The sequence below is a fragment of the Panthera tigris genome, chromosome D2, assembly GCF_018350195.1.
Source record: "Panthera tigris isolate Pti1 chromosome D2, P.tigris_Pti1_mat1.1, whole genome shotgun sequence".
NCBI classification, from domain to species: Eukaryota; Metazoa; Chordata; class Mammalia; order Carnivora; family Felidae; genus Panthera; species Panthera tigris.
In genome coordinates, this window is record NC_056670.1 from 55461865 (window position 1) to 55480031 (window position 18167).

The 18167-nt window shown below is 54.3% G+C and overlaps 1 protein-coding gene across 1 annotated transcript in view; it reads right to left on the reverse strand.

Annotated features, from left to right (window-relative positions):
- The window catches only part of SLIT1 (slit guidance ligand 1), a 143349-nt gene that overhangs the window by 46260 nt on the left and 78922 nt on the right, over positions 1 to 18167 (reverse strand). Inside the window, exons 3-9 of the mRNA XM_042960064.1 lie at positions 7602 to 7673; positions 6020 to 6091; positions 5344 to 5415; positions 4699 to 4862; positions 3230 to 3377; positions 2734 to 2805; positions 2144 to 2215 (exon numbers count right to left, since the gene is read on the reverse strand). Of these exons, the coding sequence (XP_042815998.1) occupies positions 2144 to 2215; positions 2734 to 2805; positions 3230 to 3377; positions 4699 to 4862; positions 5344 to 5415; positions 6020 to 6091; positions 7602 to 7673 (672 nt within the window). The remainder of the gene's footprint in view (positions 1 to 2143; positions 2216 to 2733; positions 2806 to 3229; positions 3378 to 4698; positions 4863 to 5343; positions 5416 to 6019; positions 6092 to 7601; positions 7674 to 18167) is intronic.

The following is an 18167-nucleotide window of genomic DNA, read 5'->3' on the forward strand; positions in this document are numbered from 1 at the left end:
CAGAAAGAGAGAGAGTAAGAGGACAGCCCACCAGGAGGGACAGGGCTCTGCCAGTCACACCCACACAACGGGCACCACTGCTAAGCCATTCACAGGGCACAGCGTGGTGGTGTCAGTTTGTTGTAACAAGTTGCCAGCAGGTGGCAGTAAGGTGTGTTCCTAAAGGGTTCCCCATTTGTAGTTTGCAAAAGGTACCCTATGGGCTAGAGGCAGCAGTGATCCCCCGCTACTGTAGGAGCAGCCCCCCAATAACCCGCTCTCTGCCTCACACATGGAACCCCCAGAAGCCTGCAAAGGGGCCCTCTGGGGAACTTCATGGGAAATTAACCCGGCCCTGGATCTAAAAGGTTCAAGGAGGAGAAAATCCCATGAGCAGGATAATTAACATATTTTCAGAGGATTATAGGAAAAAGAACAGGAAGGCCAGACGGCACGTGTGGAATGAGCTCTGACGTCAAGCAACAGAAAACACCCCAGAAAGAAAGAGATCAGTTTAGCCAAGCTGAGATCTGGGCAGTGGGGTGCGAGTGGGTGTCATACCTGAGTTCTCTGCGTTGAGCAGGAATTCTGGTGTATGATACAAAAAAAAGGAAAGGTTCAAAAAAGCCATGCAGGCAAGAATGGGTTGGGGCAGAGGATGAAGTACCAACGGGGCTTGGGAACTTGCCCAATATCACAAGCAGCCCCCATAAGCCACCCCTGTAAACGATTCAGGCTGAGTAAAAACAGTATATGTGGTCTCTTCATACATGGCTTCAAGATCCTTCCTGAAGGAGGGCATGGCAGAAGCAAAGGCCCTACGGTGGGGTCCAGGTTGCCCCTCCCCTGGGGGGGGGTTCAGTGTGGCTCAGGGGAAACAAATGGAATAATAGCTTGGATTTTACCCAGCCAGCACCAGGAAGCCTCTGAGACATGATCAGATTTGCATTTGGAAAGATCCCTCAATATGCTCGGTGGAGAACAGAGTGGAGGGGACAGGGGCTGAAGCAGGGAGACAAGGTCAGGGTCTGCCAAGATGGATGCTGTCAATGAGGTCCGTTAACACGACATCAGCACAAAAGTTCCCAGATGGTGGGGAGATGGCTTTGACCAGGTACCCACGAGCAACAGGAACCTACTTAAATGTTATTGCATTTTGGCAGGTCACCTCCAGATTCTGATCTCCTCAGCCAATGATAGAGACTCATCACCAGGCCGTCAGGTACAGCCGTGTAGGTTGTATACTGCACAACTTACAGGGTGCCATTCACAAACAGTCCCACCCACTAGCTCAGACTCTACTCCAAGAGAATAAGGCTCACAGAGAGGCACTGAGCTGGCAGCCTCACGCACTCCCCAAGGGGGAGTTCCATCCTATCTCACTTCTCAGGCCCCTAATCTATACAAGGCATGTGTCCATTGCTGCCAAGGACAAGCAGAAACACTAACTCTTAAGAGTAACAAAAGGCCCCTACCAATGGGGAACTCGCCCAGCTACAGTGCACTCTCTGCATAGACCTCCGACAGCAAGAGACTTGGTGAACTTGGGGTACAAGCAAGGGCACCGGGAAAAGGAGAGATGAAGTAACATTTTTGAAGCTGCATGACATTTTGTAGATTGATGGACCCCACCCCCACCTTCACCCCCCAATCCCTCCCCCCCCCCACACACAATAAACCCTCCAGGGAAGGAAAATGGACAGAAGTGGAGGAAAACGCTTTTTTCACATCACCCACCGCAACCTGGGATCAGAGCACATTTGGGAGGAAAGATACAAGGTGTGACAGTTGTCACAACTGGAGCTGGGAGTGGCTGCCCTTACATGTGAGCTGGGGAAGGTTTAGGAGCTTAGAGTGCTGGGCCTCTGTGGGGGGGGGGGGGGCGGGCAACAGGAAGCCTGGGCCAAGTCAGAAGACTGTAGCAAAGGATGCTGGGAAAATCCCCTTCGTGGCAGGAAGAGCATCAGAGTTGCCAGGGGCAACAGCTCAGCCTGGCTTTTCCAGGCACTCAGCCCTGGATTCCCTCCACCCCTTCCCAGTTGCAGAGCGTCCACCAGAGAGGAAGGGGGAGCTGGGCACATCATCCCCCTCCAGCGCCCATCAGAGTGGCCACAGCACACAGGCGGGGCTCCCTGGACCCTGGCGGACTTGCACTGATACTCACAGCGAGTTCAGGGAGCGGAGGCCCTGGAAGGCATCGGGAGCGATCTCTGCAATCTGGTTGTTGCTCAGGTCTCTGCAAAGTGCGCAGGAGGGAAGATGGCTGAATCCCGCGGTGGCCACCAAGCCCCTCCTCCCGCTTGGCCCCTCCTCCCAGATGCCATGGGAGGGCAGACATTTCTTTGACATTAGGAAAATGAGGGGCCAGTTCTCCCATCCACCTGAAATGCCCCGGCCACTATTTCCCCGTGCCGCGAGAGAGTCATGCTCAGGCCAGGAAGTCCAGCCTTGGTCTCCTTTCTTGATAAAGCTTTACCCCGCATCCCAGTTTCCCCTACACCGCCTCTCATGTCCTAGTAGTGCCCCTGCTGAAATAGGAGGGTGACCGTCAGCTCTGGTCATGTGCCAGACTCAGGCTCAACACCCCATTTAGGCCTCATGATAACCCTATGACGGGGTCACAGCACCACCATCCACATGTCACAGATGACCTGGGCAGGTAGAGTCAAGACCTGCCCCGTGTCTGTGGCTGCCTGCTCCAGGCTTTTCCTCCTGCCCCAAGCTGACCCCCAGGAAGCAGTGCGAGGTGCTCACATCCTCCGCAGTTTTCTGTAGGGAGAGAAGGCTCCGGGAGGGATGGACTTGATCCCATTGAGCTCCAGGCGGCTGCAGAGAGAGAACACAGAGGAAGCCCAGGGTCAGGTTACCCCAGTCCTGACTGTTGCCTGCTGGGATCACCTGCCCAAACAGGGCCCTTTGCCCCTGTTCCCATCCTCCGTCTGGAGTAGATGGGCTGGCACAAACAGGGGAAAGGTACACTGCTGTATTGGAGCCCATTATCTCAGGCTTTGGTGGCTGCAAGGGGCCCATAAATCAGGCTAATACTAAGAAACCGACTGCAGTGGACTCAGCTGGGCTGGACAATGGACCACAGAGAGTCACCCCTGAGGCTAACTGTATCTCCTCCATTTGTACAGAGGGGCCTCAGGCAAGCCCTGCAGTAGAGCCCTGCTCCCTCTCCTCCCTGGACCGCCAGAGCCGGGCCGGCCCGAGCACCTGTGCCCCAGCACCCTCCCTGCCCTGTACTCACATCTCTGTCATGCTCTCAGGCAGGTTGGCGGGGATGGCGGTGAGGCCTTTGCCACGACAGTCCACAATGCCATTGCTGCAGGTACACATGGCCGGGCAGGAGCCGGAGGACAGGGTGCAGGAAGGCACTCGGCCCGCTTCTCCTTGGCCTGAGGAAGCAGTGGGCTGTGATCTGGGGTGTCCCATGTCAACACCTCCCACCCCAGATACAGCATTATTATACAGAGCACATGTGTCTTTCTGACTGAGGATGAACCGGAGGAGATCACCAGGGACTACCATGTGACTCTGTGGGGGCCTGGCACATGGCAGGTACTTGCTAGATGTTTGCTGAACTTGAATCTGGATCTAACCGCGCTGCATGAGAGTGTGATTCACGCGCTAGGAAATCCTGGCCTAAATTCCGAAGCTCCAGGTTCTAGTCCACGTCACTCAACACTTTGAGTCTCCTCATTGGTCACCAGAGAATGACAAGGACTATGTCCATGGGGCACTCGCTCTGTGCCACATGCAACGATGTTAACACGCGTGGTAACTCATTTAATGCTACTGCTGAACCCATGAGGAGTGTGATGTTATTGTGGCCATTTTACAGGTGGGAAAACTGAGCCCTTGATAGGTATTAGTTTGTGGAAAATCACACAGCTGATAGGTGGTAAAACCAGGATAAAGCCTACTGACTGGTATACATTTTCTAAATTGAAGTACGACATTTAAAGTGCATCATCTTAAGTGGAGATCCGGCTGAATTTCTACTTATGGATACACCCACAGAACCGTCCCCAGACATAGAACATTTCTGTCATCTAAGAAGGGTTCCCCATGCCCCTTGTCCAAGTTACCACTATTCTGAGACCTGTCTCCAAAGATCTGTTCTGCTTATTTGTGGACTTGACATAAATGAAATCAGAGAGCAGGTCCTCTTTGTGTCCGGCTTCTTTCGCTCAATATAAAATCTGTGAGATTTGCCCATGTGGTTGTGCGTATCCATGGTTTGTTCCTTGTCACTGCTGAGCAGTATTCTATTACATGGATATATCATAATTAGTTAATCCATTCTCTTGCTTGTGGACATTTGGGTTGTCTCCAACTCTGGGCTGTTATGAAAAGAAGCTGTCTTGAATATTCTTGGACATGATGTTTTTGTGATGGGTGAGAACAGGAGATAAGGGATGGGGCAGGAGGGGGAGATGGGTGGGGGCAGGAGGTGATGGATGGGAATAGGAGATAATGGGTAAGGACCGGAGATGTGAGTGGTCCAGGCAGTGGTGGATAAGGACAGTAGGTGATGAGTAGAAAAAGGAAGTGATGAGCAAAGAGAGGTCATGGGTGGGCCAGACGTTAGTGCATGGTGACAGGAGGTAATGGGAGGGAATGAGATGTGGGGGGAGGGAATGAGATGTGGGGGGAGGGAATGAGATGTGGGGGTAACGGGAGGCAGGTGATGGGCAGTCAAGGGCCTGCACCCACCTGAGCAGCTGAACTCACTCTTCTGGACCTCGGCTACATTGAGGCCACGCAGGCTGGCGGGGCCCGAGCACTGGGTGAAGAGCCCGATGGTTGGCCGCTGCCTCAGCCACTGGGAGAGCCAGGCCAGGTGGCAGTCACAGAACAGGTGGTTGGAGTGCAGGCGGCTACAGGGAGACAGCGCAGCTCACAACCCACCTCCCTGGGCCCCCAGCCCCCAGCCGAACAGCAGGAACACCGATGGGGATTACCTGCAGCAGGGGGACACCTCCTCTGGCTGCTGCCCCTCCCCGCCCCTCAGCTCTCTCAGGGGCAGCCGCTGGCTGCAGTGTGACCAGCCAACAATTCATCTCACTGAGCTCACACAGACCCACTGCCCAGAATCGCATACCTCATTCTCAAACACAAAAACAAAGCACTTGTTCTCCAAGTTGAAACCAAATATAAGACATTCAACATCCTTCCATTTTAGCTCACTTCCCTCCCAGCCTGGGATGGCTCTGACACTCCCAGCCTGGGATGACCACTGAGAATGCAGAGAAGGAGCCCTTTCTCCTGCCTGTGGAAGCCTTTGCCCCCTTCCCCACCACCCGGGGCCCCAGCCTGTGCTCGCCCGCCGGGCTCTAGGCTGCCCCTGAGCTGACTCACAAGGTCCGCAGCTTGGGCATGTGGTTGAAGCTGGACACGGGGATGGTGGTGATGTTGTTGTTGTTCAGGGTCCTGACCAGGGGAAAGCAGAGTCAGTCGGCATCTATGCAGCAGGAAGTTACGTGCGAAGGAGGGACAGGACTGCTCTCTGACAAGCACACAGACTCTCACACCCAGATCCACGGGCTGGACCCCAGAGGCTTCGCCCGCCGAAGAGCTTGTGACACGGAGCCACCCTCAGGGATAGCCCAGAGTGGGCCAGAGGCTAACAGGCAGCAGCCACGGACTCCAGGGAGAGGGAAAAGCTGCCCACAGGCTTAAGCCAGTTTGAAACCCCCAGGGTGGGGTTTCATAGAGGGAGACAGGGAGTCATTCCTGCTTCATGTGTCAGAAAGTCCTGGAAGACACAGACACTTCCCTGGGCTCCATGTGAGCAGGGTAAGCCTGGGTCACCCGCCGCAGGTACGATGCTGTGAGCATGTGCCCCACCCCCATCCTGGGTGGCGGGTCTAGGGCAGCAGAGAGCATGGCCTCTGCCCTGGGCCTAGCACTGCCCCCCCGGGATGTCCCGGGACACCTCCTGTGCTGCTCCTGGCCCAGCTCCAGCTGCCTGGGACTCCGCTCCCGCGTTAGCAAGGCTCTGCGGCCTCTGCTGCCCTTCCCACGTTCTACTTACAGCACCTCCAGCCCCCGCAGAGCCCGGAAGGCCCCTTCCTCGATGCAGCTAATCTGGTTCTTGTCCAGCTGTCTGTGGAGCAAAGGAAAGTTGTACCGGAATGCATGTTGCCTAGAGCAGGGGTGTCTGTCCATGTGTTTTGATCAAACACTCATTAGTTAAACAAAAAAACAAAAAAAAAGAGAGGCCTGGCCCCACTCATTCAGTACACGTGCGTTCATCCAAATAGCAACTACAGTAAAACCTTGGATTGCGAGTAACTTGTTTTGCGAGTGTTCCGCAAGACGAGCAAACGTTTCTGGTCAATTGTGATTTGGCAAACGAGCGATGTCTTGCAATACAAGCAGTACGTGACGGCTAATGCCATGTGATCGCAGCTGACCGACAGTTCTTGAAATTCGCTCTGATGTCCAAGCGCTTTGGATTACAAGCACGTTTCCCGAATGCATTTGTCACAAACCCAGGTTTTACCGTACTAATAAAAGTTTCAATTCTTTCTGATTCAGTTAAAACAACACATCTACATAAAAGTTGTATTGTATTCCTTCACCTAAGTCGGCATAGGCTCTTGGGGAGCAGGCGTCTGTGCCCCCGCGGTGGAGACCACCTAGAGGGTGCTGGCAGCTAGAAAATGAGACAGCCTCTCCCTGGAGCAACGGCAGCCAGTGCTGGCAAACAGATTTCACCCTGAGTGCCAAGCGAGGCCGACTAGCCGTGGCCACCTGGAATGCTGCCTTTGGAATAAACCGGAGCTGTGACTTGGGTCCCCTGGGAAAGAATGCCATGCTCCGCTGTCTACTACAAACATGGGGTCAGGGAGCAAGACACAGGCCGGGCACCTGCCATCCCTGCTGCAGTCAGAGCTCAGGGAGGTGGGACGCCTGGACCAGAACAAATTTGACTAGTAGGAATAAACCGTCACATTTATTTGTTTTTAAGCTTTTCTTTTTTTTTTCTTTCAGTGTATTTATTTATTTTGTGAGAGAGTTCAAGCAGGGGAGGGGCAGAGAGAGGGGGACAGAGACAGAATCCCAAGCAGGATCTGCACGGTCAGCAAAGAGCCCAACGTGGGGCTTGAACCCACAAACCGTGAGATCATGACCTGAGCCGAAATCAAGAGTTGGACATTGAACCGACTGAGCCACCCAGGTGCCCCTAAACCATTACATTTAAATAGCACTGGACAGAGTGTATTTATTTCCATGTCTCGTTTAAACTTCAGAATAAGCCTGTGAGGTACGTGGGAGAAGTTAACTGACTTGCAACCACTTACACAATATGTACCCGGAAGAGAAGATTCAAACCCAGCTCTCTCAATCTGCTGAAGGGCAAGAGCATAGAGGCTGTGCCATTTAAATGGACCTCACCTAAGCACCCACAGTCCATGACACTCCCTTCTACCCAGTCCCCAAAGGCTGCCTGTTTCCTTCGACCCCAGATTGTTCCAGAAGACCGTCAGTCCTCTCAGAGCCCACACCAGCTCCTTGTCTGCCTGGACCACAGGGCTAGGGGAGATGCACAGGATGCTGCAGGGGTGGCCCTCCAGCCCCTCCACCCTTGTCCCTCCCAGGCCTGGACTCACAAATTTTTGAGGTCTGTAGCTCCACGAAAGGCTTTCCTGGGGACGGCCTGGATGGTGTTCTCACTCAGGTCCCTGAGAGGATAAAGGCAGAGGGAGAAAAACACGATCAGAGGAGACTTCTCCAGAGTGCCCTGATGAGTCAGGGAGGTCAGGATGGCCAGAGAGTGCTCCAGCACCCAAGACAGTGCTCAGTAAGGCAAGTGTTTGTTGAATGAATGAATGAATGAATGAATGAATGAATGACAGAGCTGGAGAGAGGCTCCCTGCCCTGGAGGGAGCTTTGCCCCCAATCGCCTCCTGTCTCTGCAGGGAGGGGGTTGCAGCTGGAGAGACAAGCTTGGGGCGGCCGTGACCTACTCCTCTGCCAGATCCCAGGGAGGTCAGCTCAGCCCCCACGGCATCAGCCAGGGCTGTAAAGGAGCAAGCCAAGAGGGGTTCTTAATAAGCCCACTGCCACCCTGGGGCCTGTGGTACGCACGACTCACTCTCTGTTTTGCTGAGGAGGAACAAGGCTCGGGAGGAAGGCACCACTGGTAACCCAGCCAGCATGTGGCAGATTCAGGTCACGAAATCCAGGCCAGGTCTGACTCCAGATCCTGTGCTCAGAGCCTGCCATCAGCAGACTCTAAGAGCCTGAACCCACACCGGAGTCTGGCCCCTGAACCTGCTTCTCGTACTGGCGGGGGGCCACAGTGCTGCATCCCTGCCCTGCAACTTGGATGGCAGAGGTCACCAAGGACTTTGCCGTTTCCCCATTATTAATGCCCTGATGGAGGGAGGCGGACTTGCAGGGACTCTGCAAATCCCCAGCCTCTACAAGTTCCCAGACCAGCTTCTGGACACTTCCTCCAGCTCTGCTGGCAGATAGGGCCTCTGGCACCTGTCCACCAGCCTCTCCCTTCCTCTCTCAGCATCCGTACCAAAGACTTTTACAACATCCTTACTACTGCCTTTGCAGGGCAGTTTTTCCCTCACCACTGCAGTGGCATCAACAGCCACTGTGTTCCAAGCATGTCCCCCAGGCCAGCATAGCCTAACATGTCACATACAGGAACCCACTTGACCTTGCACTAACCATGGGGAAAATACTATTACCATCCCCCTTTTCCAAAAGATAAAAAGGAGGCTTGGAAAAATTCAAGGGAACACAGCTGGTGAGTGGTGGCTCCAGAATCTGAGCCCAGGCAGTCAAGGTCCCTCCCGGAGCCACCCCTCACACAGCTGCCCTAGGAGCAGGCACTGGAAGTGGGGGAATGGATGCCCTCCCCTATTTTGCAGAGGAGGGGCCTGAGCTCCAAGAAGTGAAGCAATCCGCCCAAGGTTAAACCAGGATGGGGACCCAGGTGGTTTACAGGAGAGCCCTGCATCAGATGTGCCCTCAGGGTCCACAACATGGGATCCAATGCTAGACAGCTCCACAGACCCCCAGCCCCCTCTGGGCCAGCCCCACAGGGCTTTGACCATATCCTTCCTTTCAGCCATTCACCCCACAGCCCTTATGGTTCACTGCCAGCCCCCCAGCACACAGTCCCTGGACTATGAGGGCCACCACCACTCCATCTGGGTTTTCCTGCTGAGAAAGTAAACAGAAGCGTGACGGTAGAATGCATGGGCCCTTCAGATCCCAGCTCCCTGGCTGTGTATCTGTCAGTCAGCCCCTTTCCTGCCTGAGTTGCAGTGTCCTTGTGTGCAAAGTGTGGATATGAGCCTGGCAAGGACTGTCCCCACCAACCCTGTCCCCCTGCATAGAGTGTGAGCTCCCTCCCCTCCAAACCCCAGCCTCTCCTGCCCCCCAGCCCCCTAACTGGCCCCAGGCATCTGTGCTCTGGAGGGGTTCATCGCCATCAACACCTCCCATTCCCTGTTCTCTCTCCCCTTGAAGGAAGGCATCTCAAGCCTGTGGCACAGACACTTCTCTCCTCCAAAACTGCATACAATCCCCCATCACAGCTTGTGCTCCGCTTCACCATAACTGGCTGTCTCCATCCCTCCATGCAGCAGTTGTTTCGTCCACATCCACCTGCCGGCAGGTGGCAGTGGGTCTGGGGTGACGCTTGGGTCCACCTTCCTCTCCTTCCCCCACCCCACGTGCCAGTCTTCCCTCTTCCCAGAGTCTTTGATCTCAGTTGTCAGTGCGCATCTCTGGCCCCGTTTAGTCTGTCTGTGTTCCTGGAGACATTCTCTGTGCCCCACTGACTTAAGCTGCCCCAGAACCGCCCCTGGCCTCCCCATCCATGCTACCCGCCCCACTTTCCCCTTTCTCGGCAATTCCCCCCGGCCCCTCCATCTTGAGAGGAGAGGGGAGCACTTCAGCCTTTACCCATCTGCCTAATCCTATTATCACCTCTTCCTTGCCTACATAGCTCTGTCCCCTGCCCAGTTCCTGTTATGCAAGTAATTGCTGCACATAATAGAGTGCAGGTGATACACCCTGTGACCTTGATCTCTACCTCTTCTTAGGTAGATGCTGACACCGGGCAGCATAGTAAACAAAAGAATTGGGAACAAGGGCTGTACAGGCCACACAAGTAAACAAAAGACTGCCAGCGCTCAGGGGGTCACAGTCACACGACTTCTCTCTCATCACTCTCTCTGGGAGAAGCCAGCCACCACGTCAAGGACACTCAAGCAGCTCTCCGGAGAGTCCCACATGGGGAGGAACTGAGGCCTCCTGCCAATAGCCAGCACCGGCTGCCAGCAACGTCAGTCAGTCATCAAGGAAACAGATTCTCCGGCCTCAGTCACTTCCCGACTCTGCAGCCGGCTATGGTCCACACGCTGCCCTCAGGATTCAGACACTGAAATCCCACCGCCCAATGTGCCGGTGTTAGGAAGTGGGGCCTTCGGGAGTGCTTAGGTCATGAAGGTGGAGCCCTGGTGAGTGTGATGAAAGGCCCCATAAAGGAGGTCTGAGAGAGCTCCCTCCTGCCGCGGGAGGACACAGCTGTGAGCCCCGAAGTCTGTGAGCCAGGACATGGGGCCTCACCCGACACCAGTCTGCTGGCACCATGCTCCTGCACTCCCCAACGTCTCGCACTGTGAGAAATAAATATTTCTTGTTTATAAACGACCCAACCTATGGTGTTTCTGGTACAGTAGCCCAAACAGACTAAGACACAGCCCCAGCCAACATCGCGAGTGCAATCTCATTCAAGACCCCACGCCGGGACCACCCAGCCACCTACAGAAACTGTGAGGGCAAGACAAGAGCAGGGAGGGGCAGCGGCCTGGAGACTTCTACAGACTCAGGAAGACAAGAGGGTGCACAGGAGGCGTGGACCTCCAGCAGGACAGTCCTGTTGGCCCCAGCTGGCAGCTCACCCTTCAGCCAGGCCTGGGAGGGAACTCTGGACCAGCAACTCACATCCATTATTCCGTTTAATCCTCTCCACAACCCTGCAAGGGAGGTTTTTTATCTGTATCGATCAGTTTATTGATTTAAGCCAACCTTGTTCCAGAAAGGCTTTAAGGCTGCTTATAGGGCTTTACAAAACAGCAAGAGAGCAAGAGTGAAAAATGGGGCAAAGAGAAGAAAAATCAATGGCGGGCACCAAGAATGCAGCACAATATCACCCACGATGTCAGGTCCAGGGCAAAGCGTGAGCTCTAGGCTTTCCGAGAGCTGACGTCCATGGGGGAAACCGGTCTGGTAACAGCATTCCCAATATGTGTATAAATTTAAGAGGACCGGTTTCTCAGGAGTATGGTTGTTTGGGGTACTAAGATGAGACAAGAATTCTCCAGGGATCTTTATGAAAAATGACAGGGTGGCCTAATCAATAACACTAGATCCTTATAATAAATGGGTTTCAAGTGTGTCTTATAATTGTATCAAAGTACAGTTCAGGAAATGCAATTCTATAAGGACTCACAGCAGGAGCTAAGTGGGGAAAGAAGGGCAGAAAGAGTGTGTGCAAAGGCAAGAGGTGGAGTAGAGCCTGGAGCAACCCGGGAGTAGTTAGGTTTGCTTGGAGTGGAAGGTGCTGGAAATGTGTCTGCAGGAAAAAGCCTTGCAGGCCAGAGACGACAGGTTAGACGGGAGAGGGGAGACGTTGGCTCTGATCCAACGGCCTTTTAGGCAATGCTCTGGGGCTCCAAAGCTTACAGAGGAAAGATGTTGCCCCCAGGCAGGCAGGAGATTTAACATCAGGAGCCCATCCATGAGGTAAGGGTCCAGGGGTGGGTGTGGAGCCAGCCAGGGCCAGCCCAACGGACGGAGCAGCCCACGCTATTAAAATGAGGAAAGGAAACTGAACTTAAGACCTGGGAAGAAGCCAGCCTCTAGCCCAGAGGAAAATGGGTGAGCTTTGGAAGCCTGAGGAAAATGCAGGATGCTGGCAGCACAGGAGGGGGTGGAAAGAGCTTGAACTGTGCAAGGAGAAGGATCCAGATTCAATTCCTGCTTCTACCATCGTAGCCAGGGATCCCGGAAGTTATGGACCTGCCCGCTTCACCGTCCCTGTTTGCAAAATGGAGATAAAAATACCTACCACACGGGTTTGGAGAGGAGGAGTTCATGTGTTTAAGCTTCTGTCCTAGTACCTCCATTTAGCAACATTTAAGAAAGCTGGCTTTTGTCCCTCAAACACAGTTGGCCAGTCTCTTTCCTAAGGTTCTGACTGTAGTTTCCAGTTTGCTCGCTAGGGGGCACAAGAAGACTTCCCTGGACGCGATGCCTTCTCCACCACTGCAGAAACCCAAACAAAGCTATTCTTTTTTTTTTTTTTTTTTTTTGCCCCAGTTGGCCTCCTATCTGGTCAACAATTGTCTTGTCTTTCCCAAACCCCTGTGAAGTAATGTTTCTCGTCTCCATTTTCACTAGGTTGGCATGCAGTCCCAAAGGCACCACCTACATCTTTCATTTTTGCACCACCATCCTATGGTGACCTTGTCACAGGCCCTGAAGTGAGTGTGGCCTGGGTGTGTCAGGGCAAAACGAGATACACTGAGAGAGTCCATCCTGGAAGAGGGAGGGTGCTGGAGCTGGGAAGACAAACCGAAACTGGGAGCACCTGGTGGCCTGACCCTGGCCAGGGGAAGCGGAGGGCACAGAGCCATGGGGCAGATGGGGGCTCAGAAGGAAGTCCCAGGCAGGACAGTGAAAAGCAGATTCCCAGAATAAGGATGCAGCAGCCAGACGAGGGACAGACTGGGGAGATAAATACAGGCCCGGGGACAAATTCTAAGAGTGAGGATGAGGTCTTGGACCTTGACAAGCTCCCCAGGAATACAGATGCTGCTGGTCCAGGAAGGACACACTGAGAGGCCAGCGTGTAGAAGAGAAAGCCCACAGCAGAGTGTCATAATAGAGATGGGTTCAATAAACCCTGGCTTGCCCACTTAAATCATGTGGCCTTGGGCAAGTCACTTAAACTTTCTGGCCTGTTTTCTCATATGCAAAATTGGGCATGAGAAGTGGCACCTACTTTGCAGGACCTCATGTGACAGGCACTGTATGTTCTCAGTCCTGCCTATCACTCCACTTATGCTGCCGTACCTTCAGTTCTTCAGATCCCTCCTGCCACAGGACCTTTACACTTGCTATAACTGCTGCCCAGAATATTCTTCCTCTAGTCTTCACCCAGTAAACGCCTATTTGTCCTTCACATCTCAGTCTACAGACACTTCCCCTGACTGTTCCTTCTGCTTCAGGTTCTCAGGACCCCATGCTTTTCCTTCCTGGCACCAATTCAGGTTTATAATGAAATATTGCTATACTGAATGTAATTAGTACTAATTTTTGGTTAACATCCATCTCCCCCTCCAGACCGTAATCTCTCTCTCTCCCTCTCTCTCTCTCTCTCTTTTTTTCCCAGACCATACTTGAGTCTCTTTTAAGGGTGCCTGGGTGGCTCAGTCACTTCAGCATCTGACCCTTGGTTTTAGCTCAGGTCATGATCTCGCAGTTTGTGAGTTTGAGCCCTGCATTGGGCTCTGCGCTGGTAACTCAGACCCTGCTTGGGACTCTCTGTCTTCTCTCTCTCACTCTCTCTCTCTCTCTCTCTCTCTCTCTCTCTCTCTCTCAAAAATAAATAAATAAACCTTAAAAATAAATACAGACATGTTCCTGATTCTTAACAAAAACAAAAACAAAACATGGTACTGTCTCTCTTGCTCCCCTCTGCTATCCCAGACCCAGCACATTGTGGGGACTCAGTAATTTTTAACTGAATTGAACTAATGTGGGTCCACATCTTTGTTTTGCTCCAATCCCTCTGCGCTTTCCTGGCCAAAACAAGGAGTGAGGCCAGGCTGTGCAGCAGAGAGGGGAGGCCAGGGGCTCGGAGCTGGACGGGCTGGCTCTGCCTCGTCTTTGCGAGACACGAGCCCCTCACTCGTGCACTGGGTACCCCCGTACCCACTCTGCCTAACTGGGCAGCAGCAGGCCCTACAAGATGAGGCTCTGAAAGGGGAGGGAAGCGCTGGCGAAGCCCTTGTTGCCTTGTTTTATCATCAACCCTGCCTTTCCGCTCACACATCCTTACGGAACCTCTGTAACTGAACCAGTCCACGCGGTTCTGAGGTGGCACCAGCAGCACGAGCATGGAGGTTCGGGTAGCGCTGGACAAGGGCGACTCTCCTGGGACCCCACAAGGAAGAGAGGGAGCTGGAGCCCCTAAGAGTCCACCCCGGGGAGCTCCAGTTAAGGGTCCCTGAGGCAAAGATCCTCACGGTCTGAACCCCACCACCCAAGATCAAGGGCCCTGAGAGGCAAGCCGCTGCCAACTGCAGCAGCCCCCAGGTCTGGGAACACCCCCCCCCCCCGAAGACCCCAGCCAGGCCCCTTTCCATGAAAAGAAGGGGGCGGCCAGGCCCACGCCCTGACTTGGGCACAATCCCAGGGGCTCCTGCTCCTGCAGCCTCTGCCAGGGCTGGGGGAAGCAGGGCCTGGGAAGGCGAGGTCGGGACCCCATGTTCCTGCTGCTAATCCCCCTTCACGCTCTAACCAGATTGGACCCTGCTGGCAGACTGGCCTCTGAGGGGATCAGCGGGGGGCCCAGCCGGGGACTGCTGGGCGCCAGCCCAGGCCAGACTCGCTCCGGGTTCCTGCCACCAGCTCGCCAACCCCACCGCGGGCCCCAAAAGGGCCTGCTCTGTCTGCCTCTCAGGCCACACGGAGGGAGGCTCCGGGCAGTCTGGCCTGTCCCCTTGCGCTAGCAGCCTGACTGGTTATCCTGAGCCCGGGCCTAGTGGGAGGGAACTAGGGTGTCTTGTTTCAGGCCCCCTCACCCGATCTTTCTTGTTGTGAGACTGTCCGATAAGGACTCAGGCCCAGGAGCAAAACTGGCCACGAACCCACCATGGGGACCCTGGAGCCTCCTTGTCCGTGAGGTGGGAATGATCGCGGGCTTGTGGGGCTGCACTGAGGCTGCCACTTGAACTTTATAATGGTCCTTGCGGGGCCTGTAGGGAGGGCTGGGGTGGGGGTGGGGATGGGCGGTCAGGGCTGGAAGATCCAGGAGTGGGAATCAGGGCGCTGAGACTGGAGGCCAGCTCTGCCCCCAGCCCGCTTGGTGACCTGGGTCAAGACCTGCAGTTGGTTCCCCAGCTCCTCAGTCTCCCCTTCCAACAACACTGCCCTCCCAGAGAGGTCGAGGTCAGGAGGGTTCAGTCACAGTGTGTGGCGGCCCAGCATGGGGGTGGGGTGGCTCACGCCGCTGCTATTAGGGAGTACCCCCCCATCCCACAGTGGGTGACCCAGCACCCATGCCTCTGGCCCCTGGGCCGGCAATAGTGGAGCCAACCGGGAGTTCGTTCTAAGCGAGGACTTTCTGGCCCCGCTTACTGAATCAGAATCTGCATTTTAGCAAGACACCCAGTTGATTCATATGCATATTAAAGTTTGAGAAGCCCCGCATCCAACTGAGTGGAGTTTAAAATGTTTCCCTGTCCCCCGCTAGGGCTAAATGGGGTTGTGTTCCCTGCTCCCAGCCAGCATTTCAATGAAGGGGCAGAGGCACCAGCTCCAATTCCTTGGGGGTGGGCGGGGGTTGGGGGGGGGGGAGGGAGGGATATTGTCTGAGGGCTTTGCTGAGAACCAGGCTGTGGTAGTAATCAGCGCGTGAGACTGCAAGGAGGCCAGGGGTCACTGCTCCAGGGAGACTCTGCACCCCAGGTCCCCACTGCAGGAGGCGCCCTCAGGGAAGAGGTTGGCAGTGCCTCCTGGGTGGGATACCCGGTGCCCACCTCGCTCTGAGGTGCTGCTGGGATCTGGAAGGACCATCCCTCTCTTGTCTCTGCCTGTCCTTCAATCTTGCCTCAACCTCTACCCCTCCCATCCGGGAGGGAAATTAGTTCTGCAATTACCCCTCTCTGTTTGCTCTCCCAAGCCCATGGACAACATTCAGGTGCCCCAGATTCACCTTGTGGGTGGGCTGCGTGTGTGTGCCCCTGCCTCTTGGTGATCTTCAAGGGGGGTTCTTTAAAGGCATTTGGTGGCAAGGACCTGAACCATGCTGCCTCAGGCTCCGACCTCAATGTAGGGATCAGGGCTTTGTCTGCTCATAAATCTCAGGCACTCCCAGGAGACACAATCTGTGTTTATCAGGGGCTGATCTTGATGTGGATGAACTTGTTTCGTCAACTCCAGGAGTCAAGTTTTGACAGAAGGAAAGAGGACAGTGCAGAAGTGACCAGAGTGTAATGCCAAGGGGCACTCTAGTGGGGTGGGGCATGCTAGTTTCCTCTGACCTGGGCCAACCTCCCCCACCCCCCCCACCCCCGATGTTGTCAGAACAAAGGAAAGACTGAGGGAGCTGTCTTTGCCTGCTCCTCAACTGCCCTCTAAGTGGCCAGTTCCCCTTGCTAATCCTTATGCCCTCCTGACCCCCTCTCCTCTGCTCTCCTGATCAGCAGAATCAAGCCAGCCAATGGCGGGGCCAGCAGAGAAGCCAGGATCCCCAGAGGAGGCCTCAGTGACAGTGAGGAGCTGGCCACACAGTAGCCACTCTGGGAGGAGAGCCAGCAAACCTGGGTTGAAAAGTAAACCTCTTTGCACCTCAGTTTCCTCATCTGGAACATGAGCTTGTAAGAAGAGTAAATAAAAGTATGTGAAAGTATCCAGAAGAGTATCTGGTGCACAGTCAGTGACAATCAAGGTACTGCTGGTAAGGCTCCAAACCCCTAGTAATTCTTGCTGGGCGATCCAGCTCTGTCCCCTCTCCCTCACCTCCTCTTCCCGTCCTAAGGTGGTTATAAGATTCATAGAATTAAAGCTCACACATGCTCTGTGAGCTCCTGAGAGTTCAAAAAGCGTTGCATATACCCAGGCTTTTCTCAGGGAACTCCTGACATCCAAACTCCTATAGGTGGTTTTAAAGGCTGACACCATGGACGGCGGGGTTTGAGCTTTGCAGGAGACACGGGCTGGTCCAGACAGGGCATGTCAGATGCTGTCAGCTGGAGCGATGCCCTCCTCCTCTGCCCACCATACTGCCCTGAAGCCACACACCCTCCTGCGGCTGCCCCCCCTCCCCCTCTCCAGCCCTGCAGAGTTAATGTTGCAGAAACCTCATTAGGAAGAGACATTAAGCAGCCCTGGATGGCTGCACCATAAAACCAGCCTGGGTAACATTTCCTCCTCAAACCGGGCTGTTTGTTATGCAGCTACTAAACATCACTGTAATCGATTCCCACAACAGAGATATCAGATGAGAGGCACACACCCCCCAAAGCAACCTCAGAGCCCTTCCAAGGAAAAGCTGCTGAGAGGCTGGAGTCCCATTCAAGAGGGAACAGCTTGAGGGTGGGGGAGTGGGGGGGGGACAAGAAACAGAACCAGTAGGCACAGGTCTCAGCTACCATGGCAAGAACACAGTAATGGCCATAGGGTAGAGGGGGTGGGGCGAATAGGTGGGGGGAATGCAGGCCTCTCTTAATCTGGGTACCAGGGCAAGACCTTCCCTATACTCAACCACCACACACTGGACCCCAAGGAAGTGCCTGCTGTTCTACTGATCTTATCCTGGACACCTACGGGTTGTTAGAACCAACAACTTCAGAGACTCCCAGACCTGACACACGATGGTGGGGGTGGGGTGGTGTAGCAGGAGGAAGAATCAAGATATAGAAGAAAGAACGTGAGCTTTGGAGCCAGACAACCCTAAGTTTGACTCCAGGTTCTACCACCATTTATTGCCTGTGTGCTCCTAGGCAAGTTACTCAACCTGAGTCTAGTTGCTCATGTGTGAAGGGGGTGAATCACAGCTCCCTCTTGTTTAGTTGTGGTGAGGATGACAAACCATACATGCCTTTTATACAAAGCACAAAACAGGTGGAACTAATCTTTGCTATTAGAAGTCAGAATCACGGAGGTGCCTGGGTGGCTCAGTTGGCTGAGCGTCCGACTTTGGCTCAGGGCGTGATCTCGCAGTTCCCGGTTCGTGGGTTTGAGCCCTGCATCAAGCTCTGTGCTGACAGCTCAGAGCCTGGAGCCTGCTTCAGATTCTGTGTGTGTGTGTGTCTCTCTCTGTCCCTTCCCTGCTCACACTCTGTCTCTCTCTCAAAGATGAAGAAGAAGAAGAAGAAGAAGAAGAAGAAGAAGAAGAAGAAGAAGCAGCAGCAGCA